Source organism: Trichosporon asahii, assembly GCF_000293215.1.
Source record: "Trichosporon asahii var. asahii CBS 2479 unplaced genomic scaffold scaffold00056, whole genome shotgun sequence".
Lineage (NCBI taxonomy): Eukaryota > Fungi > Basidiomycota > Tremellomycetes > Trichosporonales > Trichosporonaceae > Trichosporon > Trichosporon asahii.
The window spans coordinates 426,811-442,490 of NW_014040868.1; the positions used below are offsets into that span (position 1 = coordinate 426,811).

Genomic DNA, 15,680 nt, shown 5'->3' on the forward strand with positions numbered 1-15,680 from the left:
CGTCCTATCCCATCATTTGTGCATCGAGAACAACTTGTCACTCACCATCTCTCTCTTTCTCCCACCATCGACATGAACCGCCCGCTTGCGCGCCTCTTTGGCGTCCTCGGCGTGGTCGTCCTCGTCGGCTTCATCCTCCCCTCGCTCTCGCGTCTCCCCCGTGTGGGCTGGCTGCCCGACACCCAGGAAGCGGCCGTCAAGGGTCCCCTCGAACCGAAGTACCCCGAGAAGCACCACCTCACCAGCGTCCTCGCGCACGCTCCGGGCTTCACTGTGTTCGAGAACTTGTAAGTTGCAGTCACCTCGGTGGTGCACAGATGTGTGGGCTGCCTGAGCCATGTTGGGCTGGGCGAGGGCCGCAGTGCGTCCGTGCGCCCCGCGATCCAGGCCCTCCTTTAGCCTTTTCGAGCTCTTGGTCTGTCGGCGCTGGCCCTAAACGTTGAGCAAGGTGTGCAGACCTACACGGAGCGAACGACAAGCAAGCGAGCTCCGAACGACAACAGTGTCCACCCACGGAATCCACTTAGTCGAACATCAGCCAACGCTAACAACAGGTACTGGCGCAATGGGACGTACTACATCGTGACGGACCAGCCGTGGGCCCTGCCGGCGAACAAGGTCATGTTCTCGGGCGGAGCGCGTGACGACTCGCACGGCAAGCCAGGCAAGGTCGAGATCCTCTCGATCCGCTTGGACGCCATCTCGAAGCATGTCGACGAGCGCAACCAGCTCGGCACGACGCTGAGCCCGGCCGCCGCCCTCGCCTTCACGGAGGCGGCCGAGGACCTCCCGAGTCCCATGGTGAGTAGCGTGACGCCCCCGGCGCCCCCGGTTGCGCCCCTTCGGCCCCAACATTATCCACGCTAACTGGTAGCTCATTGCCCACGACGACCACTGTAAGTCACCCACGAGCTTCTGATGAGACATAGCTGACCTGTGCAACAGTCATTGACCACTGTGAGTATTTCTGAGCGGCATTGGAGCATCACGCGTATTCTTCCGAGATCCTGTTCCTAGCTGACACCAGACTACCACTGGATCGGCGAGCTCTTCCTCGGCGCTTGGCGTATCTGGAACCACTGGGCCCTTCGAACCGGCATCAAGCCTCCGTCATTCGAGGCAATTGCGTTCTCCCGTCTTCTTGCGCCCGATGAGCTTGCCAAGACGGACCTGCACCACTCGTGGGGATGGGCGGACCACGCTGGCGCCAACGAGTACTTCATGAAGGCGTTCTTGTGAGTCGCGCTAACTCTCTTGTCCTGAGAGAGAGAGAGTCTTGATGATGACCGCTCTCCTCGTCTGCTCCGCTGCTTTGCAGCCATGAGTCAGGGGAAGACCAACGGAGAGCTCGTCTGTCCCTACTGCGAAGCTGACAGCAGCCCCGATGCCACAATCGAGTCGAAGACGACGTGGGATGCCCGCGCGGCCACCGAGCAGCTGTATCGCATCGAGAAGGCGGTCCTCGCGGACCGTTTCGCGGGCCACGCTGGCCCTTCGGCGGGCTGGAAGCCGTGGGGTGACGTTCTGCGTGTGCCCGTGGACCCGAACTGGCTCGCGGACCTGCGCGACGTGCTCCTGAAGAACTACCGTGGCAAGGTCGACATGCGCCCTAAGAGCGTTCCGCGTGTCTCTTACCTGACGAGACAGGACACGAGCCGCCGCCTGCTGGACGAAGCGCACCAGGACCTGATCCACGCGCTCGAGCGCCTGCAGGATGAGGGGCTGTGCGAGCTCCAAATCCTGCACTTCACGGACGAGACGCCGTTTGAGGACCAGATCGCGCACATGGCCGCGACTGACGTGCTCGTCGGCGTGCACGGCAACGGCCTGACGCACACGCTCTGGATGTCTCCCGGGCCTGGCAAGGCCGTGTTCGAGATCATGGCCAAGGCCTGCTCCATGAACGACTACGGACCGCTTGCGACGGCCGCGGGCGTCAGGCACTGGCAGGTGTTTGAGACCAAGGGCATGTGCGAGGTGTACGAGTGTCCGGACCGCGGATGCGACAAGACGTTCGACCAATTGGGCCCGAACCGTGACGACCTCGACGTCGACCCGAAGCTCATCACGGACAAGATCCGGATGCTCGTTGACAAGCACTACAAGAACTAAACTGGACACTGGCTTTTTAGATTTCGGTCTGTCTCCTGCGCTCCCTGGCAGAGACGTGTATGCACATCTGTACTAGCTGCTCTCTGAAAGAGAGAGAGATGGCCGCTGTTGCTGACGGGATCGTCTGCAGGGATGAAGACGAAAAGTGGAGGTGATCGAGAGCTCGGCACGTGGCTATATCCGATGGTGAGGCCAATGAAGTGCCGTGGGAATGTAGTGACGTACGTTCCCCTGTCTCACCCTAGGCTAGCAACCGTCCTGCTCAGGTGGTATGCGTACGGCATCTAGCAAGCTCGCGAACAACCAGGCGGGCACCAGGCAGCACCCGGGCACCCAGGCAGGACCCCGCCTGCCAACCAGCGTCCCAGTGTGCACCGTGTGCTCCGTGTGCGACCGTGTACAACTGCACAAGCGAGATCGGCTCTTCGTACATCCATTCAGCTCGATCTGTAACTCTCAACCTCTCACCTCACCATCAACACCATGTTCCGCACCGCCCTCCAGACTGTCCGCCCCCAGGCTCGCGCCTTCTCTGCCTCGGCTCTCCGCGCCGCCGGCTCTGTCAACTACAACGATGTCAAGCCCCTCACCAAGCAGCCCACTGACGTGAGTGCATTTCCTCCAGCAGGCTTTAGTGGCTGGACTAGGACCATCCGACAATGTCGCTACACGTGGAGCTAGGACGATGCTTCGGTAGCCCGGGATGGCGCAGATGGCTTCGGATGGCGTAGTTAGCGCCCCGGCGCTCCTTGCCTATCTAATCTGCTGGAAGCCGATAAGTCCTCGTCCCATATCACTTCTCGACTGTCTTCTGGGAGGCAGTGGCAACTCATACATGACATCAGCTCACTCTTCACCCCTGACGACTCGAGCTGACCTCAGGACGTGACGATCATCGACGTCCGTGACCCCAAGGAGGTCGAGAACGGCTCCATCCCCTCGGCCGTCAACGTCCCTCTTAACCGCCTCGCCGACGTCCTCGCCGAGACCTACCCCGACGGCGCTTTCCAGAAGGTGAGTGTGGCGTGTGGCGAGGCGCAGCTTGTCATCGCTGGCCTCCTGTCTGTTATCTCTTGTGGCTGGCGGTCCAACTGGACGGATGTTTGTGCCTTCCCTCGTTTGGCACATCCCCTCGTGAGAACAGGGAGCGCATTGGCGACACCCGTGTCCGCGAAGGACGATGACAGTACCGGGCAAGGCACAGCGACTAGCCAGTAGCTGGCAGATCAGACTGACAGCTTCTTGCTGCACGGTTACAAAGCTAACGAATACAGGAGTTCGCCTTCCCCCGACCCTCGAAGAACCAGAAGATGATCTTCTACGACCGCGACGGCAAGAACCTCCAGAAGGCTGCCGACATTGCCGAGAAGGCTGGCTACAAGAACGTCAAGAACTACGAGGGCGCCTGGCAGGACTGGCAGGACAAGGAGGCCAAGTCCAAGAAGTAAGCTGGCATTGGAAGAAGTTATCCATCTCTGAGAGTAAATGCACGGGTTTGAATGAAGTTGGAGTGTTGCAGAGGATCAAGGAGGAACTGGGGGTGGCGCCGCGACATAGGCGCTGTACGGGGGCTGGGGACCAACGATTCTCCTTTGGCCGTGCCCTCCGCTTGATCGATACTGACAGGCCCCTGAGACTGACGGACGCTCTGGAAGGCAGGATGTGCACTAGCCGAGCAACAACGGAGGGACTGCCCCGTCCACTTCCAATGAGCCAGCTCGCTTGTAGCGACGCTCGCAGCAGTGGGCAAATGCGTCGGACTGCCTGATCTCGAGTTGCCAATCATGGCGACGGAGCCCTATCAGCCGAGGCACAGGTTGCAGCACCCTCCTCGACCGGTGGCCAGCATCAAATGACAGTGTTGCGACAACCACCCGGGACCACTGTCTTCCGATCCTCCTGCGTCACTGAAATCTGTCAGTGCAATAGTACAGCTGACTTTCCACCCGCCCTCGACATTGCAAGCATGCGTGAGTGCTCGTAGAGCGCCCTCTCACAACTCGGCTGAACGGGTTTCACCAAGTGTCACGTGAGATCCACGCGAGATTGCCTCCGCGACCCGATCGCCTGAAACCACCCTCTCCGAAATGTCCACTTTTCGGCGCCGCTCACGAGAATCCGGCTCACCTAGCACCTCCTCACCACCTCGACCCCGAGCAAACGACAATGGGCAACAAGGCGTGGATCCTGCGCGACATCAACAAGCGTATTGCGGCGACGCAGGTCGAGGCGCAGCGTAACGCCTACCTCGCCGTTGCGCGCAACACGACGCTCCCCGCGCAGACGCGGCACAAGGCCCAGCTCGCGCTCAACCAGTACAACGACGGCAAGGGACGCATGGTCTCGATTCGCAACCGTTGCATGTGGACTGGAAGGGGTGGTGGTGAGTGTTACTTTGCTGCTGTGGACGCTGCAGTCCTCTGCGGACGATGGGAAGTGGAGACTGGACCGTTGGCTGGTCTTTGGCGTGCTGCAGAGGAAGCCTGGCGACTCGCAGCTACTTCAGAGAGACGGGAAGCTGACAAACAAGGTGTCCTTAACAACTTTGCCCAGTGCCGATTCCAGTTCCGCAAGAACGCGCTCGCGGGCAACATCCCCGGCATGCAGAAGGGATCGTGGTAACAACTATCACTTTCTTATCTCTTGGCCTTCCCCCATTTCCTCAACCGGATGCTGTACCCCTCAGCATCAAGCAGCAACGAAAACCTAAGTCTATCACGTTCTAGCATCGGACCCGCCCTGACAGGATCGCGGTTCGCCTCCCCAGCATATGCATGATTGTAACTACTCAGATATGGCTACAGGGTGTGTGGGTGTCTAGGTGATGTGTGGCATGGCGGGGGGTTCTAGACGGCGAGCTTCTCGGTCTCGGCAGTCACAGCCTCGACCGTGTCCGCCTTAAGAGCCGCGCCGGGAGCGGTCCACTGCGGCTTCTCGGGCCGCTCGGGCTTCTCAAAGTACTGATCGTCAGCTGGACACGTACTTCACAAAGCTGCGACCACGCAGCATCGCCGCTCGCTCTCCTGTGCTCGCTTCACTTACCCGCTTGGCAAACTGGTGGTGCGCCGGGATGCGGTCCTCGCCGATGAGGTCCGAGTGGTCTCCGAACGTGGGGGGAGGTCCGTCGTCCTGCGCCGTCTTCTCCATCGTGATGAGGCGGCGACCCCAGCGTCCAAAGTCCTGCACCGAGCCGTCTCCAAATTTGACCTCGCGCATGCCCTCGACGACGGGCACGTCGACGTGCTCGAACTCGTCCGAAATCGTTGGCAGGAAGAAGACCAGTCTTCCTCCCGGTACCAGCATGTAGCGCGCGAGTTGCACCAGGTCCTGCGCCAGGTCGACGAGCTCGTACGCCTTTGACGGTGGCAGATAGCCCTCCTTCCTGTCGGTCAGCTAGGGCCGGATATCGAGAAAGCCGAGAAAGCTGAGATGTGAAGATGAGAAGGGCGGTTGGTACTCACTCGTGCGACCATGTTCCATCGGGAAGCATGAAGGGCTCGTCACGGAGCTGGTTGCGCTTTCTTGTCGCTGACTTGCCCGTCCTCTTCGCGCCCGCACGCACGCCGTCTGACGTAAGCTAGTCTTCCGGAAGAGAAGCGAAGCTGTGTCACTCACAAGGCGGGTCCGTCACAATCGCATCGAGCCAGCCTCCTCTCCTCCACGGTCCCTGGGTCACGTCGAAGCACGGCGTGTCGATGAACTTGTCCCTGACACCGTACTGCTCCGCACTCCTGAGGATACCGGGCGTCACATCCTTGCCCTTCTCTGTCCCGTCAGCTATATGCGGATCCGCATGTTAGCTAGGTGACTCACGTTTTCCCCTGAACTGGCGCGCATCAATGTCAGAGCCGAGTACGTACGAGCCCCAGTGCGCGACAGCGTACAGGAGCGATCCCGTGCCAACGAAGGGGTCGTACATGATCTTGCCCGGAGCGGGAAGCGTCTGACCCGCCGTCAGCAGACCCATCTCCGCCTCCATCGAGGTGTTCCCGAAGAATGCACGCTTCTTGATGTCGTGCACGTTGATCAGCGGGCGCGCACGAGAGACGCCAATCCGCTTGCCGAAGTAGACGTGCTCGAACTTGCCGTCACGCTTCAGGCGCTCATCCTTTGTGTGAATCGTCACGAAGTCGTCTGAACGTCAGCTCCGATTCAGGTCCTAGCGAGCTTTCGCGGAAGCTGGGAGCCAATGGCTTCCACTAAAAGCCTTTGGGAACGGCAACTCACAGTCCTCAAGCACGACAAACTCGACATCGGGGTTCTCCAGCTCAATCTTGCCCCTGAGGCCGGTCCACGCGAACGAGTTGATGATCTCGCGAGCACGCTTGTTCAGGGCGCGGTTGTTCACGCACTCGACCGTAATGCGGAAGCTGGTGTCCATGTCCGGGTCGAAAAGCTGTCTTCGCTCCTGCAGCCGCGCGTGGAGGTCGTCATAGTTGGTCGCGTTCGCGTAGAGCTCGTTCGCGGAGCTGCGCGTCAGCTAGTCTGCGTAGGCAACGTTGAGCAAGTGGCTCGGAAATCACGACACTCACATAGTGAGGATGGAGCGGTCAAGGATATGCTGGATGTGCTTCTCATCGTCGAGCTCGATGACGATGACGCCGCGCTGCAGGTCTTCCTCGGGCGTAATGAAGCGGATAGGGAAGTCGAACAGCTTGCCGATACTGAGCAGCTCCGGAATGCGGAACGTCAGATGCTCCATAGAGGAGCGGAGAAAGTACTGCGGCATCGTGCAGTTCTTTTTGTCGCTTGTCGCGCGTGGTCTGGTGGTGAGAGGGTATATAGCAAGGCAACAACAAAGCTCTTGATACCTTCCTCGCCAGCAACTGCCCCTGCAGACGGCGTCTCAGCCTCAAACTTTGGGATGTACCTCCACCTGCTCGCGTGGCTTGATCGGTATCTGGTTCCGTTATCGGCGGCGAAGATGACGAGATGACGCTAAGATGCGGAGGCGACATGAGGGAACCCTTCACGAACCCTTCTATCATCATTGACAACCATGGAGAGTGACGACCGACCAGGACAGACACGGATGCCGCCGCCGACGCAGGCACCGACGAGAGCTCCCTCACATGTGCCGACCATGGCACCTACAATGGCACCGACCAAGGCGCCGACGAGAGTTCCGACCCAGGCGCCGGGTCGTGCGCCGCCGGCGACTGCCTGATCTCGAGTTGCCAATCATGGCGACGGAGCCCTATCAGCCGAGGCACAGGTTGCAGCACCCTCCTCGACCGGTGGCCAGCATCAAATGACAGTGTTGCGACAACCACCCGGGACCACTGTCTTCCGATCCTCCTGCGTCACTGAAATCTGTCAGTGCAATAGTACAGCTGACCCCGCCGTCGAATACACCAACGACGAACGGGGACATTGGCGACGTTCTTGCTGCCCTTCCGACGGATCCGGCTATCCCTCAGCCAGTCTTAACATCCGAGCGCAACGTCGCCGCCTGGCCGAGCACGCCAGGGTACCAGTCCTTCCAGGCGTGGCTGAAGCAGCGCTGTGCCAGGATCCAAGGGCAGCCGATCCGACGGGGAACAGAGGGTGTACATGCCGAGGTGAGCTGGTGATGCGATTTAGTAGCTAACGGCCAGTGTGTACTGAAGCTTATGGACATGCTGGACGCCCTCATGAGCTGGATCGAGGAAGTGCCGCCCCAGCCACAGAGCTCGCAGCGGTTTGGAAATCTCGCCTTCCGGACGTACATTAGCTTGGTAGAGCAAGTGAGTAGGATAGCATGTTATGGCTCCCAAAACCCTTCATTTAGCTAACTACAGCGCCTTCCCCCGATGCTGGACTGGATGGACGAACGGCTACGGGGCCAGGTCCTCCCGCTGTTGATCCAGAGCCACGCCTTTGGCCACAAGACGAGACTCGACTATGGAACAGGACACGAGCTCGCTTTTGCATGCGCTCTGTACTGCATCACCCTGTCCCTCGCCATGTCCAACGACCCCGGGACGGACGCAATCGCCGACGACCTCGTTCTGCGTGTCTTCCCACGGTATCTCGATCTCACAACTCAGCTGCAGGCGACATACCGTCTCGAGCCTGCCGGTTCGCACGGTGTTTGGGGCTTGGACGACTACGTCTTCCTCCCGTACTACTTTGGCTCTGCGCAGGTGTTAGGCAGCGACCTGACACCGGCCCAGGCGCTGAAGGACGCGACGAGACCGGGAACGAAGCCGGAAGACTTCGAGGACATGTACACGCTCGCACTGCACCGCGTCGGCTACTTCAAGAAGGGTGCGCGGTTCTCAGAACATTCGCCGCTGCTGTACTCTCTGTCCCAGTTCCCAAACTGGGTCAAGGTGCACGCAGGGCTGGGAAAGATGTTTGCAGCCGAAGTGCTCGGCAAGCGAGTCGTCGCGCAAGGTCTCTGGGTCGGAGGATGGCTGTGGGGCAACCCCCTGCCGCATGTGGAGAGGGAGGAGGCGGACAAGCCCAAGAGTCCCTTCACTGCTGCGCCGAGCGCCGCCTCGCCCTTCCCAGCAACGAGCGCGCCAGGCCGCACCACCCGACCGAGGTGATTAGATTGCATTGATTGCTGTATGTACAACTGCCATGTATTTCTAGACTCTACGCCATCTCGCGGAGGAGCGCGACTGCGCGTCCCGCCGTCGCCTTGTCGCCCTCCTCGGCCCAGGGCGTCTCAAGGAGGAGTTCCTCGAGCTCGGGCTCAACCTCGTCGCTGACGGCGAGGTACAGTGCTTCGGCCGTAACCGTTCGGATCTGATGTTAGCTTAGCCAAGTCGCTTCAGCTTACACGAGGGAAACGGTGGGAGAGCAGCGAGCCGATGAAGCCCGCCGCGCGCCTTTGAGTGTCGGGGTAGTGGAGGACGAAGACGCCCACAATCACGCGCATCGCGGCCTGCAGGCGCTCGATGCTCTTCAGCGTGGTGAGACCGCGCGCGGCGAGGCCGAGCATGCGTCCCGCCTCCTCCTCGCTTGGCTCGATGCCCGCATCCATCAGGCGCGACAGCGTCGTCAGCGCAGGGACGGCGATACGGTTCGAAGCCAAGTTGGCGGCGAGTACGTCGACAATGTCAATGACGAACTGGCTCTCGTCATGCTTTTGCAGCCACGGGATAAGTGGGCGCAAGCATCGCTCTGAGGTCGAGTGAACGACGGCGCCTGCGCTCTGCACGATCCCAGCCGCTACACTCGCGTGGATTGAAGTCTGAAGCAGTGCAAGGCCGGCGCTAAACCACTCGGCAGAAGGGCGGACACGCCGCTCCCCACTCTCCGTGGTAGCCATGGCCTCGGCGCCCGGCCAGTCCCAGACTTTGTCCGCGTCAGCAGCCAGGAGGACGCTCCAAGCCTCCGTTCCCGCCTCGCGCACGACGTCGAGCTTCTCAAACGCCTGCTTCGCGATACCCGCAATGGCAGGGGTGAAGAGCTCCTGGGGCACGAGCTGGAGCGCGTTCGGTTGACTAGCGGCGCCGGCGAGAACCTGCGCAATTGACTTGGCCGATGCAACGCGGACCCACGAGCCGACGTCGCCGCGCTGGTCGGTCGTGTAGTCGTCGAGCGCATCTGTCAGAGTGCGCAAAATGCGCTCGTACTCCATTGCACGAACTGGGGTCAGTTCCAGAATCGAGATGATGACTTACTCAGGGGAACACTGTCCGCGCTCTGCAGCGACATCTGTGCGAGCGACTGCACAGCGTTCCGCCGTGTCTCCACATCCGCCTTTGCGTCCTTCCCGAACTGCGCGAGGAGAGCATCGAGCGGACCAGAGATCTCAGCGGCAGTGCGGTACTGATAGCTTCCAAGGCAGAGGGCGGCCGCTTGTCGTGTGGAGGCGCGCGCAGCGCCGAGCTCGCTCATTGTGCGACGCACATACGACACACAGTTGTCGGGCTGCACCTCGCTCATGACTCGGCACAACGCCGCCAGCGAGTCATGCACATCCGTCTCGCGCCGCTGCGTGGCTGCTGAGAAGAAACGCTCCAGTGGTGACAGGTCCGCGGAGGACGTGAGGGCCGCAGCAGCCAGCAGACAACCGCCGTTAACAATGTCAGCCGCGTTCGAGGTGACGAGCGCACCGGGGCGAACCTTCGTCAAGGCGTCGAAGAGCTCGGCCTTTCCGCCATCGTCGAGCATGGGCGCAATGCGCGACAGTGCGAGAAGAGCTCCGTGTGCGCTCGCCGAGTCAAACGAAGAAACCTGCACCAGCTCGCGGCTGACGGAGTCCGGGATGTCGGCCGGGTCAAGCTCAAGGAGAGAAGCGAGTGCAGTGGCCCCGGCCACTCGCATCGCGGCGTCCCAGTGGCGAAGCGTGATGTTGTGCAGATGCTCTCGGAACGCCTTGCGATATACCGTGTGATGGGCTGCGGCGGGTGCAGCTTCCGTGAATGCCTTGCGGCGGATGGACACAGAGAAGAAGTCGATCTTGCCCAGAACATCGATGCCCTCGGGGAACAGACCCGAGCGGCCGACACCCTCCTGGAAGGCAGCAGAGGCGGCGCGACGTACGCCAACTTCACGGTCGAACACCGCGACACTGGCCAGAGTCGTCGCCATAAGCTCGGCAAACGGCTTCAGCTGCTGAGGCGAAGCGGCACGGGACAGAGACCACAGGACGTACGACGCAGCATCTCGAACGTTGGACCCGATGCTGTGCGATGCTCGCCGCAGGTCGAACGTAAGCGCCTTCACAACCCAGGGAATGACCTCGTCGACGGCCTCGGCGGGAAGCAAACCCCGGCGGGCGAGCTCCGCCACCGCGAGACAGACACCGTGCCATCGCGCTTCTCCTCGTGACGTCTCCTGACCTCCCAGTCCCATCGTTCCATTACCCCCAGCGCTGCCTCCGGGATCGATGACGGTGCCAAACTTGGTCAGGATGACCGGATCATCCTCGCTTCCCGCAAAGAGCCCAATGACGGCCGATACGATCTGATCCGACAGCTCGGCTGGCAGAAGTGCTGCAATTCGAGCGAGATATTTTGCCGCCGAGTAACGCACAATCGTGTCCTTGTCTCCGAGAGCGGACATGAGATCGTCGAGAACCTCCTCGATACCCTCTGGCAGATCGGCATCGGGCTGATCTCGTAGCCCTGCTCCGAGAGAGGCAACCCACCAACGACCGTTTGCCTTCGTTGCAAGCTTTCGGATGAGACCGGAGGTCGCACTCGTCGTGCTTCCCGCGAGATGCGGAATGAGGCTGTCCTCAAAGAAGGTCCGGAGAATTGGCAGCTCCTTTTGCGGAGCCATGCCTGGAAGCACGGCCAGAAACGAGAACAGAGAGGCAACGAGATTCGCCTCCTGTTCCCTCTCTCCTTCCTCCAACGCCGCGGCAGCCCACCTGAGGAAACCGGGCAGACCTGCGAGAGCGTCTTCACGTGCGAACAGTCGAGCCAGGATGAGCGCACCGTACTCGCCATCCTTTCCAGGATTCGACAGCAGCGGTAGAGCAAGCAGCGTAACTCGAACGGCCAACGGAGGTATCGGCACGGAGAAGAGCCGCTCGTGTGTCGGAATGTCCAGATTCGTCGCTATGTCATCCGTGCTCAGCGCCGAGAGGCTAAATGGTACCGTCAGCAACAGGGCGAGCCAAAGCAGGAGAACAGCTCTCAGCTCCCATGCATTGTCGGATGCGACGAGACTGTGATGGAGTAGCCCCGAATGGTCGGACGGAGGGGAAAGGACGGCGATGAGATTAGACAGATGCGGCAACGTGCTCGGGAAGTAGGGCACTATCGTCAGTCACCTCGCTGGACTTGGCAGTACTTACCGACCGACTTCCATCCCCGGACTTTCACAACCCAGTTGACCACACGTCCTATGCGTGCAAAACGAGTCGGGTCCGGTTCTCGACCGTCTGTCAAGAGAGCGAGCTGCTTCCCTAGCGCCGCCATGAGTGGAGGTACGATGTCGCCCATCGCTGGGTCCAGGAGCCCAGGCATGGGAAGGTAGAAGTCGAGCTGCAGTCAGATCCTCAGCGCCACTTCAGACTCACTATCGCTCCCATCTTCTTCACGAGCTCGTCCTCGGCCTCGCTCTCCTCTGGACTCGGCGTCGCCTGCGCATTGGCGGCTAGGAACTGTTTCAACAATTCCAAAAACTCATCGCGGTGGCCGAAATTGCTGTATGTCGGGTCGGAGTCGTCAACGACCTCAGCCAGGGTGGTATCCCGCCTTGCAGGCGAGGAGGGCTGAGTTCGTTGGACCATTGGCCAGTGTGCTGTAGATGTGGAGCAGTGGTTGCGAGCAAGACTCCGATGATCAGTGGATAGGCCGCATGGACACTGTGGACGCGTTCGCGACAGCTATGCGGAGCCCCGGAAGTCGGAACCAAATAGAGAGGACTGTCTGCTTGCAGAAACTCGGGGTGAGCGTGTTGAGCGGCAAGATCGATGTCTCTTCAATCTTGCTCACCATCCTGTTGGACCGAACGGTTCAAGGGGGCAAGCACGCTTCAAGCATATTCCTCACGAAGCTCTTAGCCCTCTGCCTTCCCGGTGGCAAGTCCGTGATTAGTCTCAGGGAGTCGACGGCACATTTGGATCGGCTGCGCCTTCCTGGTACCACGGCAAAGCAGCCTACTTTGCTCGCCATCAGACTCCTGAAGCGCAAGAGCACTGACCGAAGAGCTAATGGAAGATGCTGATTCAGAAGCGGGACACACGTACATGTGAGCGCAGAGCGAACCGAAGACGCTAGCGCAGATCGCTGGATCGGTGGCCTCGCGCGGTCTTACGCCTGGCCGCAGCGTTTGTTTGCCACTCAGGTTGTTGCCGTCGCTGCTGGGGGTAGACCTGCGAGCAACAATATAACCACAGACATCTCACCTCTTGCTTTCTTCCTCTCCATCCTCCTCTTTCTTTTCTTGCCCACTTCCCTTCCCCGTCTCCGCCCCCTCGCTTCACACTCCTCTTCGCACGTCCACTCCCTTCCTGCCCCTCATACCCGCTTGCCCTTGCTCAACAGTAATCCAACAAGAACAACTCGAACATGTCTTCCTCCGGCCTGTCATCTCAGTTGACTCGACCTGTCACCATGTCGCACCACTCCGGCACCGTCTCAGAGACAGCGTCGTCCACGAGCAATCCGGTTGCTACCCCGAAGGGTACGTTCCCTAGCGATTGAAGACATCCGCTAATGTGCCCACAGCTGATGCTTCAGCTCCTGCTCTCGAAGCGCTTGTTCATGAGCTGCGCCAATTTCGAGAGGACTTTGCCCCACGAGCCGATGAACTCAATCCGTACGACCTTCCTTCCACCGCCTCTCCTTCTCCTCATGACCGCGCCCTTCTCGTTCAAGTTCAGCAGCAGGCTCTCCAGCTAGCTGCTGCCGAGTATCAGTTGCTGTCTGCCAAGAGAGATGCCAAGGACCTCCGCTCTGCTTTGGATGAGGCCAATGCCGACAAAGCTCGTTTGCAAAGGCAGCTTGCCCTTAACACGTCCGCGAAGTCGGAGATCGCCACTATGGACGTGGTACAGAAGGAGTTTACAAAGTTGAAGCAATATCTCGACTTCCGTCTTGAGCACTTCATCGGCCAATTCTCCACTTCTACGCCCAGCCGTGCTTCTTCCTCGGCGCCGGTCTCGTCTCCAACGGCCTTTGTCGCCACCAAAGGTAGTCCACTGAAGACTCAAGCCACGGCTACTCGTCAGCCGCTTCTCCATGATTGGCGCTTCGAGACAACCACGTCACAGACACCCCATCGCCTTGACCACCCCGATGACTGCAACTGCTCTGTCGCCTGTCTCCAGTGGGGTGAGGTGAGCGCCGCCGAGACCGCCATCATGGGGAAGGAAGCCCTACACGGCAACCCTAGCTCATACTCGAACTACATGTCTCCTATCAGTGCGGCTATTCTGAAGGGCAACCATGATGGCCAGAACTGCCACTGCATCATTTGCATGCAGTGGTCCACCCCACCCAGTCCGGCGCACTGCGGCTCTTCCTCCGGGTACGCTTGTTCAGGCTTTGGCTGCCGTTCGACCCGCGCCCAGACGACGGACAAAGCCGACAGGGAAGGGCGACCTTCGCACTCAGTCAAGAGCTCGATCCACTCGAGCCATTCGACGTCGAACGCACCCTTCAATTCTCGCCTTGGGCAGCCATCGGGCAAGGCATTCGGCAACGACTCGCACTCGATCATGCTCAACTACATGCTTAACTCTAACGCCGGATCGCCCGCTGGTTCTGTTAATCGAGTTTCCACACGTTCGAGGGCCAACTCGAGCGCGGCGGTCAGCAGCTGGACGCCGGCCAAGGCACCTTCCGTCTGTCCGCCCCCCTCCTCTGCGCGCTGGCCCACTAGCCTCATGTACGCCTGATCCTCGCAAAACATCCTTTTGAGTAACCTGCAACCTCTTTAGAACCTGTCAACGTTATCCCTTGTATGAACCTGATGTATGTGCGTTGAATGAGCTGCCGGAGTGGGTTAGAGACGTGTCAGTACAGGAGTAGTCAGCTGCACACTTCAGTATGAGATGGACTGCGTACACTTTTGCACTTGTTAAACTGCTATCAGATTACAACTTGGCCTGGGCCTGGCCGGCCTTCTTGGCAGCTGCCTTGGCCTTGGCCTTCTCCTGGAAGCGCTTGATGGCATCCTTGTGCTCCTGCGACCTGTGCCTCTCGTCCACGGCGGCCATCTCGTCAATGTTGACCTTGTGGAGGTACTTCCTCTGCTCGGGCGTGCGGATCTGAGCCTTGCTGACGACGATGGAGCCGAACGCAAGATCCTCAAGATAGTCCTGGACCTTCTTGATGACGGTCTCCTGGAACGCGTTCGGGTCGAGGATACCGGCAAAGAGGCCGGTGTGCCTGAGGTCGTCCATCGGCACCGTCTCAGCGAGGTAGAGCAGGCGGGTCGTGAGCGAGTTGCCAAACAGCGGGGGGAAGGTGACAGAAGAGCAGCCCTCGAGCGAGATGCCGAGGCGGGAGAAGGGCGTCGTGAGCGTGACGTTCTCGACGGCGTAGACGAGGTCGAACAGCGGAAGCGTCGTGACGGCGATACCGTACGCGGGGCCCTGGAGCGCGCATACGGCGAGCTTGGGGAAGTCGATCAGCATCGCAATGTACTTGGTCGCGGGCGACTCGGTGCGCGGCGTCTTCGGGCCGTCACCGCCCATGCCACCGGCGCCGATGGCGGCACCCGCCGAGAAGAACCGGCCAGTCGAGGTACTGTTGGAGGTCAGCTGCCTGTCCGCTTAAGCTTTCGCTCCACCAACTCCGAGCACACCCTGTCCTGTCATTAACAACTGCCAAGACAGTCGCCCGCCCTCTAAACGGGTAGCGCAGACTGGACTTGTCCTAGTGCCGAGGACTAGCAGAACTACGGCCCAAGCCGAACTCCGACATGTCTCGGACTGTGCGCGCCCTCATGCCCCGATCACAGGTGACTCACACAACCACAGCCTTGATGTCGTCGTTGTCGCGCGCCCAGTTGAAGCCCTCGATGAGCTCGAGGTACTTCTCTCCGCCGAAGGCGTTGAGGTTCTTGGGCGTGTTGAGGCGGAGCTCAAGCACGCCGTGCGGGTGCACGACGGGGACGACCTCGGTGAGCTCGGGGAGGGGTGCCATGGTGGTGTTTCTTCGGACTTGCGT

General features: G+C 60.3%; 7 protein-coding genes across 7 annotated transcripts; 4 read left to right on the top strand and 3 right to left on the bottom strand.

Moving 5' to 3' along the window:
• Nucleotides 1-72: 72 nt before the first annotated feature.
• Nucleotides 73-2,112, top strand: A1Q1_03474 (uncharacterized protein; the record flags this gene model as incomplete). The annotated part of the gene is made up of 6 exons (XM_014323272.1): nucleotides 73-287; nucleotides 528-801; nucleotides 875-896; nucleotides 946-957; nucleotides 1,028-1,235; nucleotides 1,377-2,112. 6 exons carry the CDS (start codon nucleotides 73-75, stop codon nucleotides 2,110-2,112), a joined length of 1,467 nt encoding a protein of 488 aa, XP_014178747.1.
• A 483-nt stretch (nucleotides 2,113-2,595) lies between these two features.
• A1Q1_03475 (endoplasmic reticulum protein) lies at nucleotides 2,596-4,734 on the top strand (the record flags this gene model as incomplete). The annotated part of the gene is made up of 5 exons (XM_014323273.1): nucleotides 2,596-2,718; nucleotides 2,995-3,126; nucleotides 3,387-3,556; nucleotides 4,042-4,082; nucleotides 4,136-4,734. The coding sequence occupies 5 exons, from the start codon at nucleotides 2,596-2,598 to the stop codon at nucleotides 4,732-4,734; spliced, it is 1,065 nt and encodes a 354-aa protein (XP_014178748.1).
• Nucleotides 4,735-4,958: 224 nt separating this feature from the next.
• A1Q1_03476 (uncharacterized protein) lies at nucleotides 4,959-6,841 on the bottom strand (the record flags this gene model as incomplete). Its single annotated transcript, XM_014323274.1, has 7 exons — nucleotides 4,959-5,072; nucleotides 5,155-5,494; nucleotides 5,574-5,679; nucleotides 5,728-5,877; nucleotides 5,926-6,246; nucleotides 6,340-6,581; nucleotides 6,645-6,841. The coding sequence occupies 7 exons, from the start codon at nucleotides 6,839-6,841 to the stop codon at nucleotides 4,959-4,961; spliced, it is 1,470 nt and encodes a 489-aa protein (XP_014178749.1).
• Nucleotides 6,842-7,195: 354 nt separating this feature from the next.
• On the top strand, nucleotides 7,196-8,645 carry A1Q1_03477 (protein phosphatase type 2A regulator; the record flags this gene model as incomplete). The annotated part of the gene is made up of 4 exons (XM_014323275.1): nucleotides 7,196-7,256; nucleotides 7,441-7,673; nucleotides 7,722-7,838; nucleotides 7,893-8,645. The coding sequence occupies 4 exons, from the start codon at nucleotides 7,196-7,198 to the stop codon at nucleotides 8,643-8,645; spliced, it is 1,164 nt and encodes a 387-aa protein (XP_014178750.1).
• Nucleotides 8,646-8,694: 49 nt separating this feature from the next.
• A1Q1_03478 (uncharacterized protein) lies at nucleotides 8,695-12,292 on the bottom strand (the record flags this gene model as incomplete). Its single annotated transcript, XM_014323276.1, has 5 exons — nucleotides 8,695-8,847; nucleotides 8,969-9,651; nucleotides 9,729-11,644; nucleotides 11,863-12,044; nucleotides 12,101-12,292. The coding sequence occupies 5 exons, from the start codon at nucleotides 12,290-12,292 to the stop codon at nucleotides 8,695-8,697; spliced, it is 3,126 nt and encodes a 1,041-aa protein (XP_014178751.1).
• Nucleotides 12,293-13,073: 781 nt separating this feature from the next.
• A1Q1_03479 (uncharacterized protein) lies at nucleotides 13,074-14,404 on the top strand (the record flags this gene model as incomplete). The annotated part of the gene is made up of 2 exons (XM_014323277.1): nucleotides 13,074-13,188; nucleotides 13,233-14,404. The coding sequence occupies 2 exons, from the start codon at nucleotides 13,074-13,076 to the stop codon at nucleotides 14,402-14,404; spliced, it is 1,287 nt and encodes a 428-aa protein (XP_014178752.1).
• Nucleotides 14,405-14,602: 198 nt separating this feature from the next.
• On the bottom strand, nucleotides 14,603-15,656 carry A1Q1_03480 (Peroxisomal 3,2-trans-enoyl-CoA isomerase; the record flags this gene model as incomplete). Its single annotated transcript, XM_014323278.1, has 2 exons — nucleotides 14,603-15,257; nucleotides 15,481-15,656. 2 exons carry the CDS (start codon nucleotides 15,654-15,656, stop codon nucleotides 14,603-14,605), a joined length of 831 nt encoding a protein of 276 aa, XP_014178753.1.
• Nucleotides 15,657-15,680: the final 24 nt, after the last annotated feature.